Source organism: Terrapene carolina, unplaced genomic scaffold (genome assembly GCF_002925995.2).
Source record: "Terrapene carolina triunguis isolate 2854851 unplaced genomic scaffold, T_m_triunguis-2.0 Scaffold68, whole genome shotgun sequence".
Lineage (NCBI taxonomy): Eukaryota > Metazoa > Chordata > Testudines > Emydidae > Terrapene > Terrapene triunguis.
The window spans coordinates 74212350-74238202 of NW_020664419.1; the positions used below are offsets into that span (position 1 = coordinate 74212350).

General features: G+C 40.3%; 1 protein-coding gene across 1 annotated transcript in view; it reads right to left on the minus strand.

Annotated features, from left to right (window-relative positions):
- The window catches only part of DCN (decorin), a 48913-nt gene that overhangs the window by 12440 nt on the left and 10620 nt on the right, over positions 1–25853 (minus strand). The window contains exon 4 of the mRNA XM_024220376.3: positions 8273–8385. Within this exon, the coding sequence (XP_024076144.1) occupies positions 8273–8385 (113 nt within the window). The remainder of the gene's footprint in view (positions 1–8272; positions 8386–25853) is intronic.

Sequence of the window (25853 nt, forward strand, 5' to 3'; positions counted from 1 at the left end):
GTTCAGGGATCACGTCTTAATTTGTAACCCTCACAGCACTGATCGCACTGTTGTTGTTTAACAAACAATAATGTAATAAATAGACAAGATGTTCCTATGCCAGTCATTAATGTGAGGACTGTAATAAATCTAAGATAAGGAGTGTTATATGTTACAGTGAATCCACATGAGGTTCCTTCCATCTTTCCACCCATTTATTTATGCACCTCACATAGTGTTATGAAGCTAAGTGAATTAATGGTTGTACAATGCCTTGAGAGTACTGGATAGAAAGTGCTATGTACATGTAAAGTATCATTATTTTTATATTTATTAGCAGAGCACAGTTCTAGGGCATTCTTGTTCACTTACTGCACCATATTATTTGTAGGAATGGGAAAAAAAACAGATGCCTTCACTCCACATGTTTTGATAGCCCACGTATTTTGGTCCCATTCCAATATATTTCTCACCAATTCTTAATCCTCCCATAATTAAACTTCTGTCAGTTACCAGTATATCTAACGGGGAAAAGCTGAACGTTTGAGTCTTTCATCAATCAGTTAGGCAATAAATAAGTGCCCGAAAGGATATAAGTGTCTGTGGTAGCAACCTCTTCTGAGTGAAAATTGAAAGGTGAGAGGAGAAAAGTGGAATGATAATTTTGAACAGTGTGTATATGTGTGTGTGCACTGTATATTTTTCCCTAATGCATTCCCCTTTCAATTCACCCTAAGTAAATCAAGTAGTATATTTTACAAATGGCTCCACAGAGTACACACATAGCTATATATATCTGCTTTTAATTTTGTGTACTAGCCAGCAGCAACCAGATTGTTGGGAGGAGGTCACTCATAGTTCAACAGAGTAGTTCACTGACAATAATCGTTGCCCAAAATAATTTTAATGGTCATATCGAAGATATGGTCATAATTCTTACTTACTCTCTTGACACTGATAAGTCATAAGAACTGCAAGTAGAACAGGCCAATGTTCTGTCTAATACAAAGACCTTTCTCTGAAAATAACCTATGTCACAATTTTTGAAGGACGCTGTAAACCCCATCCCCAGCATAATGCAGCTAGCCACACAATATTAGCACAAGGGGAACAACACTTCTTGACATCAGCTAGTGGTGAATATTATGCCTTGAATCATGAGGATTTAATGCCCTTTATCATTTTTAATGTAACCAGAGTAACTACAAGAGTTATTGCGAGTAATGTACATTTTTTGTTGATTTTTACCAATGGTGATATTTGTATAAGCACCTAAGTGACGTAGGCACCTAAGTCCCATTGACGTTCAGTGGAAATTAGGCTCCTAAGGCACACCAAGACTACATTTACACTACACACCCACTGGTACGTGTGGCTACATACTGCAGTGAAGAGCAGGCTGAGTACATGCTGTGGTGTGTAGTACATGCCAGTGAAAGACTCCAGCAGCGGGGAGGCAGGGGGGAATGGCTTCGGCAGCTCCCCACTGATGAGTCTTTTCCCAGCTGACATCCTACTGCCAGAGCATTTCCCTGTGGTGGGGAAAGGCGCCAGCTGTGGGGAGCTGTTGGAATTCTTCCCAGCTGCCTCCCCTCTGGCAGAGCCTTTCCCTATTGGGGAAATCTTTTCCTGAGGAGGGGAAAGGCTCCAGCAATGAGGAGGCAGCAGGAGACTACACTGCTAAAAATAGTGTAGACAAGGAGGCAGAGCTTGGGCAAGTAGAGAGCCACGTAGGCCATGTACTCGAGTATATACCCAACCCCGTCAGGCATGTCTTTACGGTACTTATTGAAGCTGTGCCTCACAGTCAACATTGCTGTTTAAACCCATGCAAGGGGGGGCTATGCGGGGATGTACACCAGTGGTCTCCAAAGTGGGGTGCGCGCTCCCCAGGGGGTGCGCAAGAGGATCTTTCGGGGTGCGCGGCAGGAGGAGCGCCACCGGAGCAGCTCCGCTTCGGCAGTTCAGGGGGCTTTTTTTTTTTTTTTTTTGCTTTGGCAGTCAGGGCGGGAGTCCGAGCGGCTTTTTTTATTATTATTATTGCTTGGGGCGGCAAAAATGGTAGAGCCGGCCCTGCATGAGTGCTCAAAAAATTTTTACTGATGGGGTGCGCGATCAAAAATGTGGAGACCACTGATGTATGCTACCTGTTGCTGCAAGAAGGGTACGGTGGAGATGTACCCCTAGGTGCTTTTTTAAAAGTTTATCCGAAGTCCTACCTTACATTAGTGAGTAACATGTATTAACTAAAAAATTCATTCAAATATTTCTTTTAATCTGTTTTAAGTTTGCTGCCCTTTACTTAAATTATATCCTTATCAGCTTCTTTAAAATTCCCTGTTAGTGTCTTGGAAGTAGTTTTGGCCAGAATTAGACAGGCACAGGTTTTACTATAATGTTGGGTAACTCTCTTTATCCCAGATCTTAACTATCTAGTTGATATTAGCAGAATCTGTAGACCCCCTAGGAGCAGAACTCTTAGTAATGGCTCTAGTCAAAATTGCTTCGGCCGAACTGTGTTCTGCTTACGAAAATTATGTGCTGAGTATGACAATGCTCTATTTGGGAAATTTCTGCAAACTTTCACAAAATCTTCTCAGTTTTCAAATCAGGCTAGTTATAAAAAGCTTTTTACAAAGATTTACGTTGTGGGAAAGAAGATGGGTGTTGTGAAAGTTATATTCCATATGCCAGTAGTTCTTAACCTTTTCTCTACCATGACTTTGCCCCTCATCTCATAGACTCATAGACTTTAAGGCCAGAAGGGACCATCAAGATCAGATAGACTGGTCTCCTTCACATTGCAGGCCACAGAACCTCACCCACCTACTCCTGTAATAGACCCATAACCCCTGGCTGAGTTACTGGAGTCATCAAATCATGATTTAAAGACTAGCTAGTACCCCCCATTTAACAATAAGGGAAGGGAAAAGTAGGGTGGTTACCACCCCCTGACAGCCGGGTGAGCACCCCAATTGAAGACCCCTGCCTTTGGCATTTAACATACGTTATTTTTCACTATATCGTGCAGCACAGAATCTGCAACAGAAGCTTTGGCATGCCTCAGAGCAACAACAATTTCTGAGATTAAGATACCTGTACAGCACCTAGCAATGTCATGTGTTCTTCTCCATGTCACAATAACTCTATTATATATGGTACTCAGAGAAAAAGAAGTAATTAGCCTTGGAGTGGCAATGTTGACTTTTCTCTGAATGTGCCTCATATGGTTTACTTGTAACAAAAGTTCAAAAAAAACCCAACAACCTAGTGAGAGTTTAGGGGTCAGTGAAAACATGAACTGAAGGAGAAAAGCCGAGGGAAAACATCTGCAGGCAGCGCTAATGGGGAGGGAGATGATGTCCAAACACACACCACATGGGCCAACTAGCCTGAAAAAGAATCAACCTCACGATGGGAGATTATACCCATTTAGCTCAAAAACAATCACAAATGCACTCTGCTGTTTTGTGCAGAATCAAATAATGCTAGAAGGGAGATGGGTACACTTCAGGTTTCATGACAAGGTGCTGAAAATGTCTGACCCTGGTCTACTCTAGCCTAGCATGGAGCCACTTGGAAGAAAAAAGAAAGGTAACACATTAGTGCAATGCTTGAACAAGGTTGAGGTATTGATGGTTATGTGAGATCTGTGTGAGACTCACTTTCTATTGCTGGTCTGAAAGAAAGATAAATCTTAAACATACACACACAAATTAGAGAAAAAGTTGGCGCATACAATTACTTTTCCATAATGCTCAGTTTGAGCAGTGGCTTGGCATGGACATTGGGATACCTAAGCACAGACCATCAATAGTGCAGAAAGGAGTCAGGGGGAGAGGAGAAAATAAAGAGGAACAACTAAACCTTGGTATCATAGACACTTCCAAGACAGAATTATCTTCCTCAAAGCCCATTTAACTGTGGCTGACAATTAATAACAGTTCTCTATATAAGTCACAGAAAGTGTGCTTCCATCACCATCTTCCTTGTATAAGTCCCTTTTCCCTTTTAGTGGCCCATGGTATGTGCAGGAGATAATTTTGTCTTTCACTGCAGGCACAGATTACTAACTAGGAAAGGAGGTAACATTACTTCAGGAGTTGATAACAAACAGGCACCTTTTTGAGTGCATTATTTCCTTAGGGCCAAATTCTTATCGTGCCTTCACTTTATGTACAGGGATTTTCAGGTGCAAATAGGATAATAAGGTCAACAGTTACTGAGTCTGTGTTATTTGCAAATTTTACATGTAAACAAAATGGAGGCTGGATGGTGACAATCCAGCTTTTATTATAATATGTAAAGCCTCTCATTGTTTCTTCTTTCTAATGCTCAGCTAGAAACAGATTGATTTCTTGTCCAATAGCAGACTTCATTAGGAAGCAATGCTATTATCAATGCTAATATGGATGTTGTGAGTTGCAATGTCCGATACTGGATCAAAAAAACACAATATTTTCAACATCTGTATGATGTTTCTCTAAATGTAGTCACAGCTAAATGAATCATTCATAATGATCCTTTCCACTGAAACAAGAAAAAGAAAGCAAACCTAAAATGAGTAAAAACGGAGCGTATGCTTTCAATTGAACTGACATGTAAACCTCTAGCAACTCCCATGACTTCATTAGAGTTTTGCTGGATTCTCACCTCAACCACTGAGAGAACAAGCAATCCCATAAAGTTTTTTTATTTTAAACTTCCATTTTCTTTGTTTTATGGGTGATAGTGTAAATTACATTTCTGCTCACTTTAGGGTCCCTGGACACTGCCACAGTGGTGTAACAACAACGAGGAGTCCAGTGGCACCTGAAAGATTAAGATTTATTTGGGCATAAGCTTCAGATGCATCTGAAGAAGTGGGGGGTTTTACCCACGAAAGCTTATGCCCAAATAAATCTGTTAGTCTTTAAGGTGCCACCAGACTCCTCGTTGTTTTTGTGGATACAGACTAACATGGCTACCCCCTGATACCTGGCAACATGCAAAGTGGTGTAAAGGGGCTTAAGTATAAATAAAAATCAGTCCCTCCAACTTTTATAGCAAAGTTAATTGGTTCTGACAAAGCACAGAAATAGAACAAAGAGCATGACTCAGCTATCCTATCTATTAGCAATGTTGTGGAAAGATTTATTATTATTATTTTATTATTTATTTTTTTATTTATTTATTGGCATTACTGTCGTGCTAGGTGTGGTACAAAAACAGAACAAAAAGAGCATTATTCTCATTTTTAAATATATCTTAGGTCAGTGCATTGAGCAAAAATCACTATCTGAATGGGATAGATGCAGGATGAAATGTTGGCCCCATAGAAGTCAATGGGAGTTTTGCCATTGATGTCAACAGGGCTAGGATTTTTATCTTAAGAGTTTGCAGCTCCAGAGCAAGAAGGCAGTGGTTAAGATTTCAAAATATGGACTAGCAAACTGCACACATATAATGCGACAACAATGTAGAAATTGCCACCTAAGAGACTCTCTTTGTTATTCACTAAAATTAGGAGTGGATTGTAAAAAATTCTTCAAATTATAATTAGCCATAACAAATGATAATATAATATTATTCGCGGCTGTTTTTGCCAGCCGATGATGGTATCCTTATCTGATGTTAAATCTCTAACACGTTCTTAGGGGACTTACAAGTAAAAGCAGTTTTTTTAATTGATGAAAATTCTTTAATTTCCTAAGCAATTTATTAGATTACACCTCTACCTCGATATAATGCTGTCCTCAGGAGCCAAAAAATCTTACTGCGTTATAGGTGAAACCGCGTTATATCAAACTTGCTTTGATCCGCCGGAGTGCGCAGCCCCACCCCCCCGGAGCACTGCTTTACCGCATTATATCCAAATTCCTGTTATATCGGGTCGCGTTATATCGAGGTAGAGGTGTATTGCATTATGATGGTGCCTAGATGCAATATTGCCAACTCCAAGCATACAAAACTCATGATTCAGGCACCAAAAAAATCATGAGATATGGGTTCAACATCATAAGGTTTTTTAAAAATTAATAATATTGGAGTTGTATTTATCTAACTTCTGTCTTTTAAGTCTTTAGGTCACACTCGGGTCACATTTTCAAACTTTTCTTCACAACCTTTTTTTGAATGAATGCTGAGATCCTCACCTAATCCCATCTCTCCAGGAGCTGAGGCTTTAAGAAAAGCAACAAATATTCCTAGACTTGTGATAAAATTGCAAGAGTTGGCAACTCTGGAGCTGCCAACCGAGAACAGTGCCCCATTGTTTTAGGCACTGTACAATCAGAACAGGAGACAGCCCTGCCCCAAACAGCTTGCAGTCTAAATAGAGGTGGTTGCCTCATGCAGTAATCTGCATGGGACTGTGGCTTTGCTTAGGCCTTGGAACAATGTAGCTTGTGACTGTAGTGTATATGAGTCCTTACTATATAGTAAATGCAGTGTACCAACACCATTTGAACACCACACTATAAAGTGTGAGGCATGAGCCAGTCAAATATCAGTATTTCCCAGGCATCACAGTTAGAGAAATATCTGTGCTATATAACTTATTGATGATCCACAAGCTGTACAGAGGTATGTCATCACCATAATCTCTGAGATACACTTCGACAGGTAGATGTTTTTTTTAATAAGACCCTTAGAAATATTTAATTGCAGCAGGTGAAAATCTATAACTAGAAAATCTAAACAGCCCAGCAAAGGTGAGGAGCAATGCTTACTGGGCGTAACGATGCTGACTACTCAAGCTGGCCCATTATATAACTAGTTTGGTTTTTTTCAGGAAGGATAACAAAGTTCTCCCCCTTTTATATTAATAGCTAATTATGAACATAAAAATAACTCAATTTAAGGTAATTTTTAGTATTAGTTTTATGTATTTTTTTTCTTTTGGTGCGCAAATGTGTTTTGGGGCCTCTCAGAATTAAAGGGAAGACATAACCTTTCCTTGAAGAGTTTACAAATTAAATTAGACATGTGGGAACAAGGGAGAAACAAGAAAATAAAGGTGGTTTTACAAGAAAACATGGGACATCAATAAGATGACAGAAACAATGAGGAGTCCTTGTGTCACCTTAGAGACTAACAAATTTATTTGGGCATAAGCTTTCATGGGCTATAACCCACTTCATCAGATGCATGGAGTGAAAAATACAGAAGGCAGGTATAAATATATAGCACATGAAAAGATGGGAGTTGCCTTACAAAGTGAGGGGTCAGTGCTAACAAGGCCAATTCAATCAGGGTGGATGTGGCCCATTCCCAACAGTTGACAAGAATGTGTGAGGGAAAATTATTTTTTGTAGTGCTAACGAGGCCAATTCAATCAGGGTGGATGTGGCCCATTCCCAACAGTTGACAAGAAGGTGTGAGTATCAACAGAGGGAAAATTACTTTTTGTAGTGACCCAGAACTGGAGAGCTAGAATTAATTTGCAAATTTGACACCGTCAAATTAGGCCTGAATAAAGACTGGGAATGGTTGGGTCACTACAAAAAGCAATTTTCCCTTTGTTGATACTCCTCATTGTTTTTGCTGATACAGACTAACACAGCTACCCCTCTGAAATAAGATGACAGAGTTATTCTCTGGGGATTAATGCACAGCATAATGTTTAACAAAGATGGTGGATGAAATCCTGACCCTATTGATGTCAATGGGGCCAAGACTTTATCTAGTGATTTTTTTCTCTTTATTAAATGGATATCTCCGTTGGTTTATTTTATGTAGGCATCATGGCAGAAGTGTAATAAAGAAATAGTAAGAAAGAACTTGAATGACAAGATGGAGGAGGTCTTGTAGAGCACTTCAGTAAGGCCCTGATCCAGCAAAGCACATAAGCACATGTTCTGTGAGGAATATAAGCAATCCCATAGATGGTGGTGTGGACAAATAGAGCATAGATGGGGAAGTGGACAAATAGGGCATCATGGCTGGCATTGTTAGCAAAGCAGAACAACTTGAAATGAAACTATGTTGGCTAAACAGGTGGAGAAAGAGTTACAAAGGGCCTTGAAGCTGACGACAAGAAATTCAAACTTGATGTGAAGAAGGGGGAGCCAGTCCAGTTATTCAAAGAGGGGCAGTGACATGATCAGGCAAATAATATGATCTTAGCAGCAGCATTTCCTAACTTACTGAATGGGAAGCAAAGAGGGTATTGCTGCTTGATTGCACAGTATAAGTGTGAAGTATAGAAGATACAGCATTAACATGTCTCAAGTTTCTTTCTCTAAATTACAGCTCTAAAATGCATCATCTCCTCCTCCCATTTTCACCAACCGTCAATTCATTATTCACTTACATGGAGATCCTTTAAGTTCTTGAAATCCCCTTCCTTTATTTCAGTGATTTTGTTGTTCTGTAAATCGAGCAGAGTTGTGTCTGGGGGAAGATCCCTTGGCACTTTATCCAGGCCTGTGGAGGGAGAAAAGGAGAAGCAATCAGCTCCAAAAGCATTAACCAGCTTTGAAGAAGGGCCAGGATTTTTCTTGGCAACATTTAATTTTTCAGTAAACCAACCCTCTCTAGGATTCATTTTAATAGGAGGCTTTAAGCAAATTTTTTCCTAGAGTTTTTCTGTCCCCATCCAGTCAAAAGGGGCCATGCTTTTAATTTTGTCATGTCATGTCAAAATACATTTATTCGCATTTCCACTCCACCATTTTTAAAGAATTTTTCAAAGCTATAATTCTATACAGTGTAAGCGACTCAAATTTCACAAACCCTTTCTAATCCAATTAATTGCCCTGGCTTTAGTAAATTGCTTGAAGAGTCAGGTTAGCTGGATCAGGCCCTAGATTTCTGTCTGTTATTTTCACTGTATACATGGCTTCTGTGAACAGAAACCATTCCTACCACTTAGATTATGCTAGATTTTTAGAGGTAAAACTATGCTTAATTACAGTTACTTCAAGTAAATGAAATCTCCAATAAATGTTAGATGGGCCCAATCCTGCCCCCAATCAAGTAAAAGGCAAAAACTACCCTAGATTTTAACGGGCGAAAAAATCAGAACTTAATTTCAGAAGCTGCTAGTAGTTTTCATTTTCACCTCTATCACTCCTATATTCAAACAAAATATCAAGGCTATTGAAGCTGAGAATGACTGAACAAACTTGCAGTAAAGTTGACAATATCTCAACTCCACCTTAACAAAACAAAACAAAAAAAGAAATTTTTCTTTAAACTGAAGCTACATCCAAGTTTTATGGAGAACAGATCTCTTGGTTTCAGTATGCCAAAATGTCAGAATGCAGGAATGCCAAAAGAACATCAGACAATTTAAATTAAAGACTCTCTTTGGGACCATTTTCTGAATAGCTGATATGTAGCTCCGATGAAGTAATGGAAATAAAATTACTTAGTGTTAAATATTACAAGTTTTACCCAATTTTCCTTTTATACTATGACTTAGTCTGATGAAAACCTCACAACAGATATAAAAGTTACCTATTTTCTTTCCTAACTATTGAGTCTGGTTTTAACAAAATGCAAAATATTGTACAAGAGAGGGCAGAGATAATTTATAAATACTAATAATGTCTATGTTTGCACAACTAACAGAAGTAGAACTGTGAACTTGTTTAGAACAAACATTCTATCAGTAATACTGTAAACTAATATAAAATATACGTGAAATTTCCTCAAAAAGGATTTGAACTTCTTAAAAGGCTGTTTTTAGTTTGACCCAGTCCTGAGTTGTCTCTGAAAGGTCACTCTGTTGGTATGTCTCTGATATGGTGATACATTCTGGTTATTATGTTGTTTGCAAACTGATGAAGAACAATTTTTCTTTTCACTTTTTTTCTTTTAAAATTAAAAAAAAAATACTCTGCAACATCAAGCCCTGATGCTATAAACACGTAAGCACATGCTTAAAGTTAGTCATATGCATAAATGTTTGCAGGTTTGGAGCCTGTGTTTCTATCCTGAAATCCAGTTTCAGGTGAAAAGTCTTGTTTTTTTTATATATGGAGGAATGCCTCTTTTGAGAGAGAGAGAGAGAGATTACTTTGATGAATTGTGGCAAACTATCAAAAGAGGCATTCCTTTGGTAATATATTTAATTGAGCTTTATAACAATCACTGTTATTTTAAAATGTTTCTGTTTGCTAACTGCATACATTTCCAGCACTACCTGCCAAACTTTGGATAATGAGTGGCCATGCCTGAAACCAAGTAGAGAGAGATAATTTATGTAACCATTGTGGAGACTTTATTCCGATATAGGGTAAATCTATACTTGCGTCGATGTGTAGAGTACACACACTGCATGCCTAGCTAGCATAGGCATAAATAGCAGTGTAGATGGTGAGGCAGGGCCTATGTGGGTAGAGTAGACTAGAGTGCCCTACACAGCTGAATCCTATAATGTACAGCCTCATAGAATCGTAGCACTGGAAGGGACTTGCACTCATATCTAGACCAGCTCTGACAGGGGTTTGTCTAACCTGCTCTTAAAAATCTCCAGTGATGGAGATTCCTCAATTTCCTTGGGCAATGTATTCCAATGCTTAACCACTCTGACAGTTACAAAGTTTTTCCTAATGTCCAACCTCAACCATCCTTGCTGTAATTTAAGTACATTTCTTCTTTCTCAGAGGTTAAGGCAAATAATTTTTCTCCCTCCTCCTTTTAACAATCTTATGTACTTGAAAACTGTTATCATGTCCCCTCTCAGTCTTCTCTTCTCCAGACTAAACAAGCCCATTTTTTTCAATCTTCCCTCCAGATTATGTTTTAGACCCGGGGTGGGCAAACTTTTTGGCCCGAGGGCCACACTGGGATTGTGAAACTGTATGGAGGGCCGGGTAGGGACGGCTGTGCCTTCCCAAACAGCCTGGCTCCCTGCCCCCTATCTGCCCCCTCCCACTTCCCGCCCCCCTCAGAACCCCTGAACCATCCAACCCGCCCTGCTCCTTGTCCCCTGACCCCTATCCACACCCCTGCCCCTAACTGCCCCCGGGACTCCTCCCCCTATCCAACCTCTCCTGCTACCTTACTGCCCCCGGGACCCCCTGCCCCTTATCCAATCCCCCACCCCTTACCACGCTGCTCAGAGCAGCAGGAGCCCACTGCCCAGCCAGAGCCAACCTGGCAGGAGCAGCGGGCCAGAGCGCTGGCGGCATGGCGTGCTGAGGCTGCGGGGGAGGGGCCAGGCGTAGCCTCCTTGGCCGGGAGCTCAGGGGCCCGGCAGGACGGTCCCGCAGGACGGATGTGGCCCATGGGCTGTAATTTGCCCACCTCTGGTTTAGACCTTTAATCATGTATGTTGCTTTTCTCTGGACTTTCTCCAATTTGTCCACATCTTTCCTGAAATGTGGCACCCAGAACTGGACACAGTACTCCACTTATCAGCTTGGAGTAGAGCAGAAGAATTTCTTCTTATGTCTTGCGTACAACACTCCTACTTGTTTGCTGTTCTTGCAACAGTGTCACAGTGTGGACTCATATTTATCTTGTGATCCACTATGACCCCCAGATCCCTTTCTGCAGTACTCCTTCCTAGGCAGTCATTTTCCATTTTTTATGTGTGCAACTGATTGTTTCTTCCTAAGTGGAGTACTTTGCATTTGTCCTTATTGAATTTCATCCTATTTTCTTCAGACCATTTCTCCAGTTTGTCCAGATCATTTTGCATTTTAATCCTATCCTCCAAAGCACTTGCAACCCCTCTAAGCTTGCTATCATCTGCAATCATTATAAGTGTACTCTCTATGCCATTATCTAAATCATTGATGAAGATAGTGAATAGAACCAGAACAAGAACTGATCCCTGCGGGACCCCACTCGATATGCCCGTCCAGCTTGATTGTGAACCACTGATAACTACTCTCTGGGAACTAGTTATGCACCCACCTTATAGTAGCTCCATCTAGGTTGTATTTCTCTAGTTTGCTTATGAGAAGGTTATTAGGGTGACCAGACAGCAAGTGTGAAAAATCGGGATGGGGGATAATAGGCTCCTATATAAGAAAAAGACCCAAAAATCAGGACTGTCCCTATAAAATCGGGACATTTGGTCACCCTAGAAGGTTATGCAAGACAGTATCAGAAGCCTTACTAAAGTCAAGATATACCGTATCTACAGCTTCCCACTATCCACGGGGCTTGTTTCCCTGTCAAAAAAAGCTTTTAGGTTGGTTTGACACAATTTGTTCTTGATAAATCCATGCTGACTGTTACTTATCACCTTATTATATTCTAGATGTTTGCAAATTGATGCTTAATTATTTGCTCTATTATCCTTGTGGGTACTGAAGTTAAGCTAACTGGTGTGTAATTCCCTGGATTGTCCTTATTTCCTTTTTTTTTGACGGGAACTATATTTGACCTTTTCCAGTCCTCTGAAATCTCTCCCATCTTCCATGACTTTTTCAAAGATAATCGCTAATGGCTCAGTTATCTCCTCAGTCAGCTCCTTGAGTATACTAGGATGTATTTCATCAGGCCCTGGTGACTTGAAGACATCTAACTTGTCTAAGTCATTTTTAACTTTTCTTTCCCTATTTTAACTTCTGATCCTACCTCATTTTCACTGGCATTCACTGTGTTAGACATCCAATCATTACTAACCTGTTTGGTGAAAACCAAAACACAAAAGTCATTTAACACTTCTGCCTTTTCCACATTTTCTGGTATTATTCCCTCCCCCCCCCCCAATTGCGTAATGGGCCTACCCTGTCCTTGGTCTTCCTCTTGCTTCTAATGTATATGTAGAATGTGTTCTTGTTACCATTTATGTCTCTAGCTAGTTTAATCTCATTTTATGCCTTGGCCTTTCTAATTTTGTCCCTACATACTAGTGTTCTTTGTTTATAGACATCCTTTGTAATTTGACCTAGTTTCCACTTTTTGTAGGACTCTTTTTTGAGTTTCAGATAATTGAAGACCTCATGTGTTCTATGTTCCTCTTTTAACTCTTGAATTAAGGCTGTGCAGAAGTTTCCACATCAGCACTGGTGTGGGTTTGATGTGTTCACAAATCTCAGTCCCAATGTGCATGGAACATGAGCTACAGATATTCATATAGAGTGGCCACCATTGTAAAGACAATAGTTACCACAAATGGTGGTATCTGAGATAACACAGTTATTTCATTCAACTTAAAACAACAAGTTTTCCCTATTCTTAGCCTAGGAAAATAAACTGTGGTTATGCCATTCTTATGTAATTGTGAATAAATATGCACTGTTAATGGTGACCATCATAGCCAACAAGAAGTGGGAACCCCTGATCCTGTGGATGTTTCAGTTAAAGGTGCCTTTTTGTCTAACTTTTACTTCTTAACAAACATACAGGGTAGGAGTGTTTCACTTTCAGCCCCTATGAACCAAAATGTCACTTACTTTCACAAATCCAGCATGCGCCAGATCATGGAGGGGGTCACATAGCTGTATATCATCCTTGTACTACCATGAATGTTCCACATAGGACTAATTACAAACTTTAGCCAAGATTTTCAGAAATAGATGCCTGAAGTTGGGCTCCCAAACCCATATTTAGGGACATGAGTGGCCTGATTCTCAAAACTGTTAAGCACCGAGCTTACCCACTAACCTCCATGGCAGCTATTGGGTGCTCAGCAACTTTGGAAATCAGGCTAGTTATTTAGGTGTCCAAATATGGATTTAAGGGCCTAATTTTGGGCACCTATTTTTGTTAAGCCTGGGCTTCTTTTAAGCGTATTATTTATAAAGACCCTGCGTTATATATCAAGACATTGTTTGATCATTGCCAACCTGAAACGTAAAACATACGATCCAAAGTTTTCAGATTTGAGCTTTTTAACTTTAGGCCCTTAAATCCACATGAAAGTTGCCTAATATTAGGCAACCAAGTTTAAATATTTTAGCTCTGATATTTATCAAAACTAAGCATGATATACATTTAATCAATGGATTTTTAATTATATTAACATCCAAAAGCTTTTGTACAACAGAACCATCCTGCTTGAGATGAGTTATGAGTGCTATGTTCTGAGAACAAGATGACTGGCTGTGATGGCCTGTAACTGGCCCTTTGAGGGCCCCTACCACACCACACCCCAGGAAAAGATCAGTGAAGTTGGGTCCTCCAGCCCTGCCTAGAGAGACTGCATAGAAGCAGCCAATCATAGCCCAATAGACTCAGATAAAAGGAGCTGTAGAGGCTGTGCATGTCAGTCCTTGGCTGGGAGCAGAGAGGTGAGGAAGGGGGCTCGGCTTGGACCTGACTTGACCAGACCAGAAATGTGTGATGGGCTGATTTACTGGCCCTGGGAATGAGAGAACCTAAGATCTGTAACCTTAAGTTAGTGGGTAAAAGGGACGGGGCTTTGTGGGAAAAGGCCCAGGGAATAGCAGCAGTGAACTGGAGGCAATGGTATGTGGCTGCTGTATATAGGGTCCGTGGGTTGGGACTTGGAGTAGTGGATGGGCCTGAGTTCCCCCACTGGCAGTAGTGAAGTAGCCTAAGTGGCTCCTTTAGAAGTCTGATCAGAGAGCTGGATTTAAAGGCGCCCAGGAAGGGTTGAAGAGAGAAGGCACCTTCAGGAAGGAGGGGCTGAGTCTAGCTTGAGCTAGGGTTTGAAATACTTTTGTTTTGAACTTCAATAGCCTGCAAGGGGTTTGTCTGTTTGACTGTGTGATGTAGCCAGAGGGCCGAGCCCCTGAAGATGTGCCTAGCAAGGTCAGCAACCTACAGAGGACACCAGCAGCAAGTGAAAAAAGATTGCAGCATCACACCCCAGCAACAAGAGGCACTGAGGAGGTGAGCACTCCGTGTCACACTGGCAAGAATCAAACTGGCATCATATACTCTTCCATCTGTGTTCAGGTCATGGAAGTGCCCAATACGGCATAAGCTTCTCCACTTTTCGCTGCTAAAAACATTACCCCTGACATAAAGCTGGGTCCTACTACCATTAAAGTCAATGGCAAAACTCCTATTGATTTCGAAGGTGCAGGATGAGGGCCTCAGTGCATTAACCACGTTACTTGGTTCAGATACAAATTTGCCTTCAGACAGCCTTCATGGTAGTGACAACTCTGATGTCTATGAACATGTGCTAAAATAGCACTTTTCAGTTGAAACAATTTTGTCATAAGAGGGGTTTACTGTAAAACAAAGAGCTTATCAGGTTTTTACACAAATATGAAAATGGTTAAATCATTTGTATTCCTAGTAATATTGGTAGCCTATAAAGGACTTCTATATATTTTTAAATAAAATTGTGTGTGTGATTTAAGCAGTTAAGGCACACTAGAAACCATACAATTGTAATATTATCTGGTGCCCAGGGAACATGCTCTCTAGGTATGCTTGTATTACCACTGAGGGGGTTACTTGCTAGAGACTAGACCTCGAGGTGTATTTTCAGACTGAATACTTCAAGTTTCAAATATCGGTGATCTATATCTTCAAGCTTCATGTATGAATGAGAAATGGGAAATCTTTTTGGATTAATTAAAATGAATCATAAGTGACACGTGTGATGCAAACCTTGGTACAATCATCAAACATCTGTTTGTAATTTTGGCACTAGCAATATAAAAATGAATTTGTAAATGTTTCCTATGCTTTTCTTTTAAACAGAGAAATGTACAGTAACATCAAAAGTCTGTTTCATATATATTATGTATAAACATATATATAATTCCCATCCTTAAAACACTAAACTTATTATACACAATGTATAGTGTATGTTACCTACATTTTTCTACTGGAGCAACTGATAAAAGCCTAAAGGGGTGGGGAGAAGCAGTGGGGAGGAAGCAGGGATTTTTGTTGAATCCTCTGTCTGTGTGCATGTGCAGAGAGCAGCACAGAGCACTTCAAAGTTCCCAGAACACCTAGAGGAGTGGTTGTTACAAGGCATGCTGAATAGTTGTCTCTGGGGCCGTGCAGAAGGTTTTCATTAAGGGCAAGCAAACTACCAAGATCCACACGTTCATGGTCACGCTCAGCCAACTGAAGCGCAGTGGGGAAAAGGCTATAAATAGTGGAAGTTGGAGACAGCACTATGGGCTCAATGCAGCCCATATAATGAATAATGCAGGACTGAGCTTGTACCACTTTGGAGCCAGACTCCCTATCTCTCTGGATCCTGAGGAAGCAGCCAACTACTGACTCCAGGATTGGAATTACTGAAGACTGAGACTATCTTCAGACGGCCTTGCTGAAGAGGTTCTAAGGAGTTTGAAGGAGAACTGTTCAAGTCAATAGGAGTCTTTCTATTGTCTTCAGTGGGCCTTGGATCAGATCTGTAAACGGGGAAATGTCTATCTCATGACTGAACCACAGGGAATTGTAATAAAGAGGTAAAAGGCAAATACCATGGCCAAAGGCAATCCCAGCAGCAAAGGACAGGGTCAGCTCCTTGCTTCACTTACTTAATTACTGCTGTTCCAGGACACAGGCTGGTGGTCTTGTACAAGAATGTTGAGGAAGATTATGTGATTGTGTAATTAAAGCCCAAATTGTAATGCACATGTAACAGGTTCAACCTTCACTTTATTTCGTTTTTAAATTGTTCAGCACTGAGAATGTACTCAGTGCTGTACAACAATATTGTACTTGGCAGACACCGTTAGTCTGCCCCATCAGATGTAATTTACAAGATCCGTAGGAGGTGGGTTCTCACAACCTACCTTAAAATATTCATAGTGAATGAGACAAAGAATCCTGTAGAGCCCTTGTGCATTCTGTGTGCACTATACACAATGTGGTTTGAGGGCTTGATGCCACAAGGTGCGGGGGGCGGGGGGGGGGGGGAGTGCCCTTAACTCCCATTGACTTAAATGGGGTCAAACCGGCAGGGTTAAGCCCTTCATGAGATAAGTACTCAATAGCACCCCTTGCCTCACACACAGCACATATGTACATTCTTCACAATGCAACTAACCATACGTGGTGTGCTATGAAGCCTATCTCCTTCTCGCTGAGCACTGCTAATAAATAGTACCCAATTGTACTGCATATAGTACAACTCAGTCAAATCAAAATCCTATTTCACTACAACCACTCAGCCACTTTCCCTCAATATGTGTTATTTCCATGCAAGTTCTAACTTTCTACCGCAGCTGTTCTATTTTCTATTTTCATGTCACTAATTTGTGACCATTAGGAAGATTTTGTAGGTAGGTTTATCTATCACTAATTACTTTCTTTCTTGAACTGGTCTCAAACGTTGCATACTACATTTCACCCATGCTCTCCCACCATTACATTTATACACACATGTAAACAGAGGAAATAATATACAGTTGTTTTCTAAAGATACCACAAATTTCTGGTGATGGTAAACGTTATCAAATGTGTTTGAGGCATGTCTTCCTGGACTGTGAGATCACTAGCATTCCTTTCCTACAACTCATCAGGGACCATCCTAGGCTTTGTGAGGTGCTGGAAAACAAAAGGTGTGTGAGTTCCCATGGACACTTCAGTAATCTAAATGGATCATTTTCTGGGGGGAGGAATTAATAACTTGACAGGGGATCATGGCTCTTGTCTGTGGGGGTTGGTATACATCAAACAACTTGTCTATGTGGGTCCCTATTTACATATGCACTTCTTATCACCATAGTGTCTGAGGACTCCACAAACACTCCTGAATTTATCCTCACAACACCTCTGAGCTTTGAAAATATTAACTCTATTTTTAGCTCAGGAAACCAAGACACAGACATTAAGTGACTTGCCCAAGGGCACGTGGCATCTTTGTGGTAAAGCCAGGGACTAAACCCAAGTCTACCCAAGGCTCAGGCTAGCACCTTGACCACAAGACCATCCTTCCTTTCTCTGTATAAAGGGCCTTCAATCTCATCTTTCCAGGGGTGTGGCAGGGTAGCGGACACACAAGGAAGGGAAAGTCATTGATGTGACATATAACCTGCTGGTCCATGGCATGTTTCAAAAAACATATTGTATATAAAAGATCATATACATTGTATGTGTTATAAACTGATATGCTAGAAACGGGTTCAAGCAACAAAGTTAGCATTTGGGTTTTGAATGTTCAGGGTGTTTTCAGCCAAGATGTTGATTATGCTCATTATAAAGAAGGACCGTCATTATTTGCTACAATTACAGCCAGATCCAGATCTGGATTTCCAACATCCCAAAATTCAAGGTTATTGATATCTGAAGTCTGAGGTCAGAGCCTTCTCTGGTATATTAATGTCTTAATGCAAACTCGGTTGTTGCAATGTTGAGACCATATATTCAAAATAATAAATCGGCCAACCCTCCAGGATTGTCCTGGCATCACCAGGAATTAAAGATTAATCTTCAATTAAAGATTGTCATGTGATGTGATGAAATCTCCAAGAATACGTCCAACCAAAATTGGCAACCCTAAGCAGTACAAATTATAAAGTTCTATTACAACTGTAACTGAGCAATATGGTACATGATGTATTTTATACTGTATATATTTAATAATATAAATTGCACTATTGGAAACAGAGATGGGCCTGAACCAAATCCCTGAATAAACTCTCTACCGCAAACTCTAGCAGAGGCCAAAATCCAAATACAGAGATGAATGTTGTGGTTCAGGTGTCAGTGTTACCAACACTCACAATACTATCACAACAGTCATCATTTAAGGCTCTTTTAAAATGTTGCTCTAGATTGTAGACAGCTGAGGAATTTGGGCTGAGCCACTTGTGATTCCCAGCTGTGGTCATCGGAGGCTGCTCTCCTGATTGAGTAGGTCTCTGCAGCAGCTGCTTGTATTTCCTGTGCAGGCAGCTCTGTCCTTTGAGAACATGCAGAGCCAGGAAGTGCTCTGGCAACAACAGGGAGAGAATATGGAAGACTGCACCACTGAGCTAACCAGCACCTCCCCTCCCCTTAATGATGCAGTAAGTGGAGTCTGGAGGACCTGAGAGTTTGAGATGGGGAATGGAACAAGGAGAAGGGGAATGGAATGCCTAACTTGGGGGAAATAGTTGAACTTGAGGAATTGCTTTTTTGGGGGGTGGAAGTCTGCTTCATGATTTTTGAATTCTCAAACTATGCATTTCAAAATGTACTGAAAATATGTTCTGTACTGTGTGGCATTTGCAAATGGCAATAATTTATTAATTGCTTCCTGTGATACATGAAATAAGAAATTATTCTGAGGAATATCCAGAACTCCCCTCCCATACTTGTCCTCTGTAAAAATAAAATGTCACTTGTCTGCTACTAAGTCACTTGTGCTATTGGGTAACATCTGCAGAGGTGCTGAAGTGACTTCAGAGTCTAATTGTGTGATATTTTTTTTTATTATTTTATTTTTTTTAAGATTATCCATTGGCTTTGTTTTGTTTTACACCCAAAAAGCTGAAGTGCCCTTGAGAATATATCAGAGTGTTACCAGCAACTTCTTTGTAAAGGTGACCTGCAAACCTTTTTCAAGTGTGTTCACTTTTCAGCTTATGAGACTTTTGGTCCATGAAGATCCACTTTGGCTTTATTTTTGCCCAAACCATTGTTTTCTGATTTGTTTTTTAAAATAAGAATAGAGACTCTGAGCATCCCTATGGAAAAACATGTGCAACAGACCAAATGCCACCTTCTGCTAAAGCAGCTGTAAATAGCATTCTCTTCTTTTTTGTCATACTGCATTTACTTATACATTGCTACTTCCCAACACGGAGAATGACAAAGGTGAAACTGCATGTGCCACAGTCAAATATAAAGTTCTCAGGTACTGCAGTGATTAAAAACTGATACAGGCACTTGCGCAGGCTCTGAATGAAGGGGTCTCTCCTTGAGTGCTCTTTCCCACCTTCATGCACCTGTATGAGGGCATGACACATTCTGACCTATTTCTCTGATAGTTAACTAACCAACATGGTATGCATTTCAGAATGTATATTTAATTGTAATTACAGTAGTCACACTTCCAGTATTGCCAGCTGCAATATTCAAAAGACATGAGTCAGGACCATGAGATTTGCTTAAAATTAAAAATCATAAGACTGCAAAAAAAAAGAAAAAGTTTGAGGTATTTTTCTTGTCTTTTGATCCTGTAGGGTCTCACTTGGGTCACGTTTTTCAAGTTTTCTCCAGAGCCAAGAGAGCTAGAAATTTACTTTACATGAGAATCTGAGATTTCATTAAATCATGTGTTTCCAGGAGCTGGGGCTTTAAGTGAAAAGTCAAATACCACAAGACTCATGTTAAATGTGCAAAAGCTGACGATACTTCATTTTGCCTGGTGGTAGCTAGTGATTTAAATCATCCACTCAGGAAACAGATATCCCAGGACTCCTGTAAGTAAGTAGGACAGTGTGTATTTTGAGTTTGACAACTGTTTATACAGTTGATGTCATTTCTGAGAATATTCATTTGTTAAAGGTAAAAATACCCTTCTCACAAGTATTTACATTAGTAAAGCATGAGCACTCCAGTGTTTGGGATGTGAGCACTGCCAAACTGAAATTAAAATTTGAATGAATAGCTGGGACAATATTTCCCAATCTTTTCTTAGCTCTTGTTTTAAGTATCTGGAAACAGAGATTGTAAACTGTTTTGCAACTTTTACTACAGGCTCTGCCAGAGTCAGCATTATTATTTGGGGGCAGGCATGAATAACAATTTTTATGTTCTTCTCTGCTTTCTACCAAACTGACTTTTGTCTGCCATGATCATGCTCCTCTGCACAGGACCAGTTTTATGGGGGGGGGGGGGGGGGGTGTTGTGGCATGTCATTGGTAGGGTTTTTAGGGGCTCCCAAACTTAACTTGGCCATTGTTCATAAAATGGGAAGGATCCCTGGGGTATCACCAGCCCATTCTAATGCAAGAAAAATGGAAGCAAACTGCTGTGCTAGAATATTGGCATATTTACCAACACTTTCCTAAATGTCAAAAGACAGTTTTCCAAATAAAGTGGGGTTGTAAGTGGCCACTAGGAGCCTCCCCTTTTCTGCTGGAGGGTTTTGTGCATGTTGTTGGGCTATTTTTTTTAAGCTATTTAATGATAGATCTCCAGATTAGCTGTTATTTTCTCTGATATATATATATAGATATATATATATATATATGAGAAGATGTTTAAAATAGCCATTGATGGGTCATTTCCCCAAGATGTGTTGTTCTCTGCTGCTGGAGGATCATCCTTACATTGGTATGATCCTCTTGGGACTCTGTAGCTACAGGGGTTCTGGGAAATGTAAGGAGCATAAATAAAATAAACTCAGTAACCAGAAAGTTGTTTCTTTTTCTTGGTTATTCCTATTTTCCATTTCCTTATCCCCTCTCCTTTCTTATCTCTGTCCTGTTTCATACATCTCCAGACCATTTTTTCTTTCTTTCGGTCGGGTTTCTTCTTTTAGTCTCCTTTCTCTCATCGTCTTCCTTTGAAAAGCAACATCTCCTCTCCTCTCCTTTCCTTTCCCAGTCACACCATTTTATATTACCCACCCCTTTCTCTCTCTTATGTGCTGTGATCAGTTTCTCTTTGCTGCCCTTCTGTTGGCTTTGTCCCTTTTGCTGGCGACATTCTCATCTTTCTTTCTTTTATTGTCCCTCGGTGGCGCTACATTTTACCACTTACGAGCTTCAGCACTTTACAAACATTAACTGATTATGAATAATCATCACAACCCCCCCCCCAGGAGATAGATGAGTAGATCTGATTATCCCCATTTTATGGCGGGGGGGGAGGGGAACTAAGGCAGAAAAAGCTAAATGACTTGACCGAACTAATAAAGTTGGCATCACAGCTAACAAAGGAGTGCTCAGTCCTCTGCTTAGTCCGCTATCATGCTGCCTGTCATGCCCCTCCTTTTAGCCAGAGCTAATCCTCAAAGGAGCTAGTTTATCTGCAGGCAGCTGGGAGGAACTTGATGTGGCACAAATCCATGTAACACTCCTCCATGGCAGCTCTGTGAACTCACCGGAAGTTGTTCCAGAAATTGAGGGACTGAAAGTCATTAATTTCCAAGGCCTTAAAGTTCAGTCCTAGAATAGTGGGGACCGTGAATAAAATTTAACTTTTAGGAAAAAAATACTTTGCTAAGCTTTCTGCCCCAGTGTTTAATGTATATATTTTCGGCTATCATCACAATGACAACAGTCAAGCACATTTAAGGTGAAAAGTGAGGTTATTCTTGACTCCCACAACTCAGAGAGTTGCAAAGGTTGGCTCTCGGATTGGCTGATGGTAAGTGCTATAATACACACACATATATTTAGAAATTATATGGAAGCAGCCTGTAGCTATATAGCATGTAAATGCCAATGGTTCTCTTTCTGTTAAGAGCTTTCAGTTTTCACACTCCGTGTCTTTTGGTAAATTTCCCATTTTACTTATAGGCCATAGGGCTCTGCTTCTTATTGGAATGAAACTGACAGCATCCACTCCTTAGTTCATTAGCAAATCAAAGCAACACAAACTGATTCAATCTACCAGTAAACAGTCAGCTACACAGTTTTTTCCCAGGTGCCTTCTCCATTCAATGCATGCATATAGGATTCTGCCTCAGGCTCTAAAAGACTCAGGATTGGGCCTCTGTGATGTAGTCTCCCTGATTTGTCTTGGAATGAGACAATGATTTCCTTGTACTTCGGATTCTGTGTTTTAATTTCTCTCCTCTCTGTCTAGCCAATCAAGTCAGAACAACTCCGTCTAATCTGGTCTCATTTTCTGTTGCATACAGTGTGCTGAATGGACAAACCTTTAAATATGATGCAATTGGAGAGAGCTGCAATTTTGTCATTTCTTAACACTGTTTGCAAGGCCAAGCTCATCAAGCACAGAAAATGCTAAATTAAAAAAAATGGAGTGTAAAGTATTTATTGGTAAAACTGCCTAATCAGCCATTGTACTATTGGAGAACTTTGTTACAGAAAAAGGCAAAACGAGATGTAATGAAACACAGACAGCTGTTCTCTACTACCTGCTTACCCTCTTTTGAGCCACTTCCCCATGAACACTTGGAGGGCATGAGCATATCGGACCTCTGAATAAAGTAACTGACATATAGAGCAACAGTGGGTCTAGAGAACTTTATTGCAGCCCAACCCACTTCTGACAGAAACATCACTACCCAACCCGAGGAGGGGGGACCGAAGCCTGAGCCTGCCCAAGCCTGGTCACCCCAGGTGGGGGGCCCACAGCCAAAGCTTGAGCCCCACCACCCTGGGAGGGGAGGGGGGTAAAACCAAAGCCCAAGGGCTTCATCCCCAGGCAGGAGGCCTGTAACCTGAGCCCCGCTGCCAGCTCAGGCTTTGGCTTCGGACCCAGGCAGTGCGGCTTGGACTTCAGTCCCAGACCCCAGCAAGTGTAACACCAGCTCTGGTGACCTCATTAAAATGGGGTTGCAACCCACTTTGGGGTCCCAACCCACAGTTTGAGAACCCCTAGTCTAAAGTAGTCTTTTCCTGGTTCTGCCGCAGCTGAAAGGCAGTGGAAGTAGCAGGCTCCCCTAAAGATCATTTCTGGGAAACACCTAAATGGATACAGTGAGCCAGAAAATTGTCATCTAAATATCTGGGTTGGAACATCTTTGTTCAATCCGCTTTTGAAGATACTGGGAGTGGGGAGTTTCCCTTCAAAGGCAGTACTCATCTGGTGCTCAACCTTACGCAGTTTAAGTACCTTGCTGACCTAGGCTCTGTGTGAGTACCCAGTACTCACTAAAGACTTCATCTTGCATCATTGAAATCAATGGGTGCTTTCCCATTGACTTCAGTGGGTCCAGAATAAGACTCTAAACTTTAAAAATCTCATCCTGGCTTGCATTGGGCTCAGTGTAAAAACTGAGATGGATACTCTGAATGTAGCTTCTCTTTGACTATTTCAAAGTCTTTGGAGGACATTACGCAGTACAGTCTAGACACAGTCATGCTTCATATTGAGTACATATAGTTTATAAAGGGTTAATAAATGATTAATAGATGCAGTAAGATATTACACACATGAGCAGTGTGCATTATAGATGGTTATGAGACTATTAGTAGAGGATTTTATTGATGGCTAAATCATGGCTATAAGAAACTTGTCCTGTTGGATTCTATAACAATTGATTAACCTTTCATTAAAATATCTATTAAACATTTCTTAACCCGATATACATTTTTATAAACATATCCTTAATATAGCATGATCCAGAAAACTGCCAGCTAAATTCGGAAAAGTCAAATCCTGACTCCCATTGAAGTCAATGGAATTTTTTGTCATTGACTTCAATAGAGTGGGGATTTCACTCTTTTCCTCTCAGTGAACTTTTTCAAATATGCTTTTCCAACTTGAAACAGAAAACTCAGGCATCACATATATGACACAGGAAATGCAAATAAATGGCAACTCATTTCTGAACAAGAAAACACAAAATTAACTTTTAAAGAGAGATTAATTCTCAAGCAGAAGCTTATCAACAGGAGAATCGGAACATTAGCAAATCAAGTATGTATGATATACGAGACCTACTTTGCAGTAAACATTATCAGCAATGTCAATGTAATTACAATGTGGATGTAGTTTACTTTTGCCTGGCACTAGCAATTTTTCTTCATAATTTTCAAGGAAGTTTTAGAATTTCATGGATTCTAGACTTCAGAAACTTTTAGAATGTTCTGAGTTCTGTGTTCTGTTTATTCAACACCAAGATGTGCATAAAAACTGTTAGATCATAGAGATCTACAATAGGTATCACCACAAATAATATAATCCATGGTATATTTACTGCAAGATATGTGCTGGTCAGCTGGTGGTGCCACAGTCATGCTGTACAAATATCATGAAATGATCACATTTTCCAGTGAATTCTCATCATCCTCTGAATCTTTCTGCAATTGTTCAACAGATCTCTTGCAAGACCATATTCATAGATCCATAGAGTTTAAAGTTGGGGGTGGAGAAGAAGGAAATTGGACCATTAGCTCATCTAGTCTGAACTCCAATATATTACGGGCCATTAAATTTCATCCATTTATCCCTGTATTGAGCCCCAATAACTTTTGTTTGACAAAAACATATCTTCCAAAAGGGCATCTAGTTTTGATAGGAAGACCTCAGGAGATGATGAATCCACGACTACCATTGGTGGTCTGTTCCAAAGACCTATTTAGATAGCAATTAAATCACTATCCGGGAGTGCTGCCAACTCTCATGAACTTATTGTGAGTCTCTCCATATTTGTTATTTTTCTTAAAACCCTGGCTTCTGGAATCAGGGGATTGCATGAGAATTTCAGTTTTTATTTTAAAATGGGAGTAAGGTTCTAGCTCTTACTGTTGCCAGAAGAAATCATGAAAATAGGAAGGAAGCATATCCTAAAGATTCAAAAGCTAGAAGACAAATAAAATGGCCAATTTTTTTTTAAATCTCATTATCTGAAGATGTATGCATATGCGTTTTGTGTGCATGCCATTTAAAAGCCCAGTGAAAATTCAGGTTATGTATTTGTCTTGAAATAGTCCTTTACTGAAATGAAGGTCAAAATTCAAACACAGAGGTAGAGATTTTCAAGCTAAATATACATGGCAGAAAATGACCCCATTTAGGAGAAAATAAACTAGTCAAACTAAATCTGGACTTTGAAAACAACTTTTTCAAGTTAGACATATTCTGTAAATGTGGCAGTTGTTTGATTTGAGCCACCTAAAGAGTATTTGAATATTTCTCCCATTACAGCAGATTCCGGCTCAACACCAAGGAAGGTGATATCATTCCTCCTGACAGATTGTATAGTGAAAACAGAAGTCTGAATCAAGATCCATGCCAATGCAGCTGGAAGCCTTTGTAGCAGAGTAAATATTCTCACATTGAGCCATGAGTATAGAATGGACTTTTAGGTGTTGCTGGAAGACTTGAAACAAGCAGGCAAATTAATTTGTGTCAGGCCTCCATGGTACAGAATGGAAGGTCAAAGAGTTAATACATTTCTATGAGAGAAACTATAT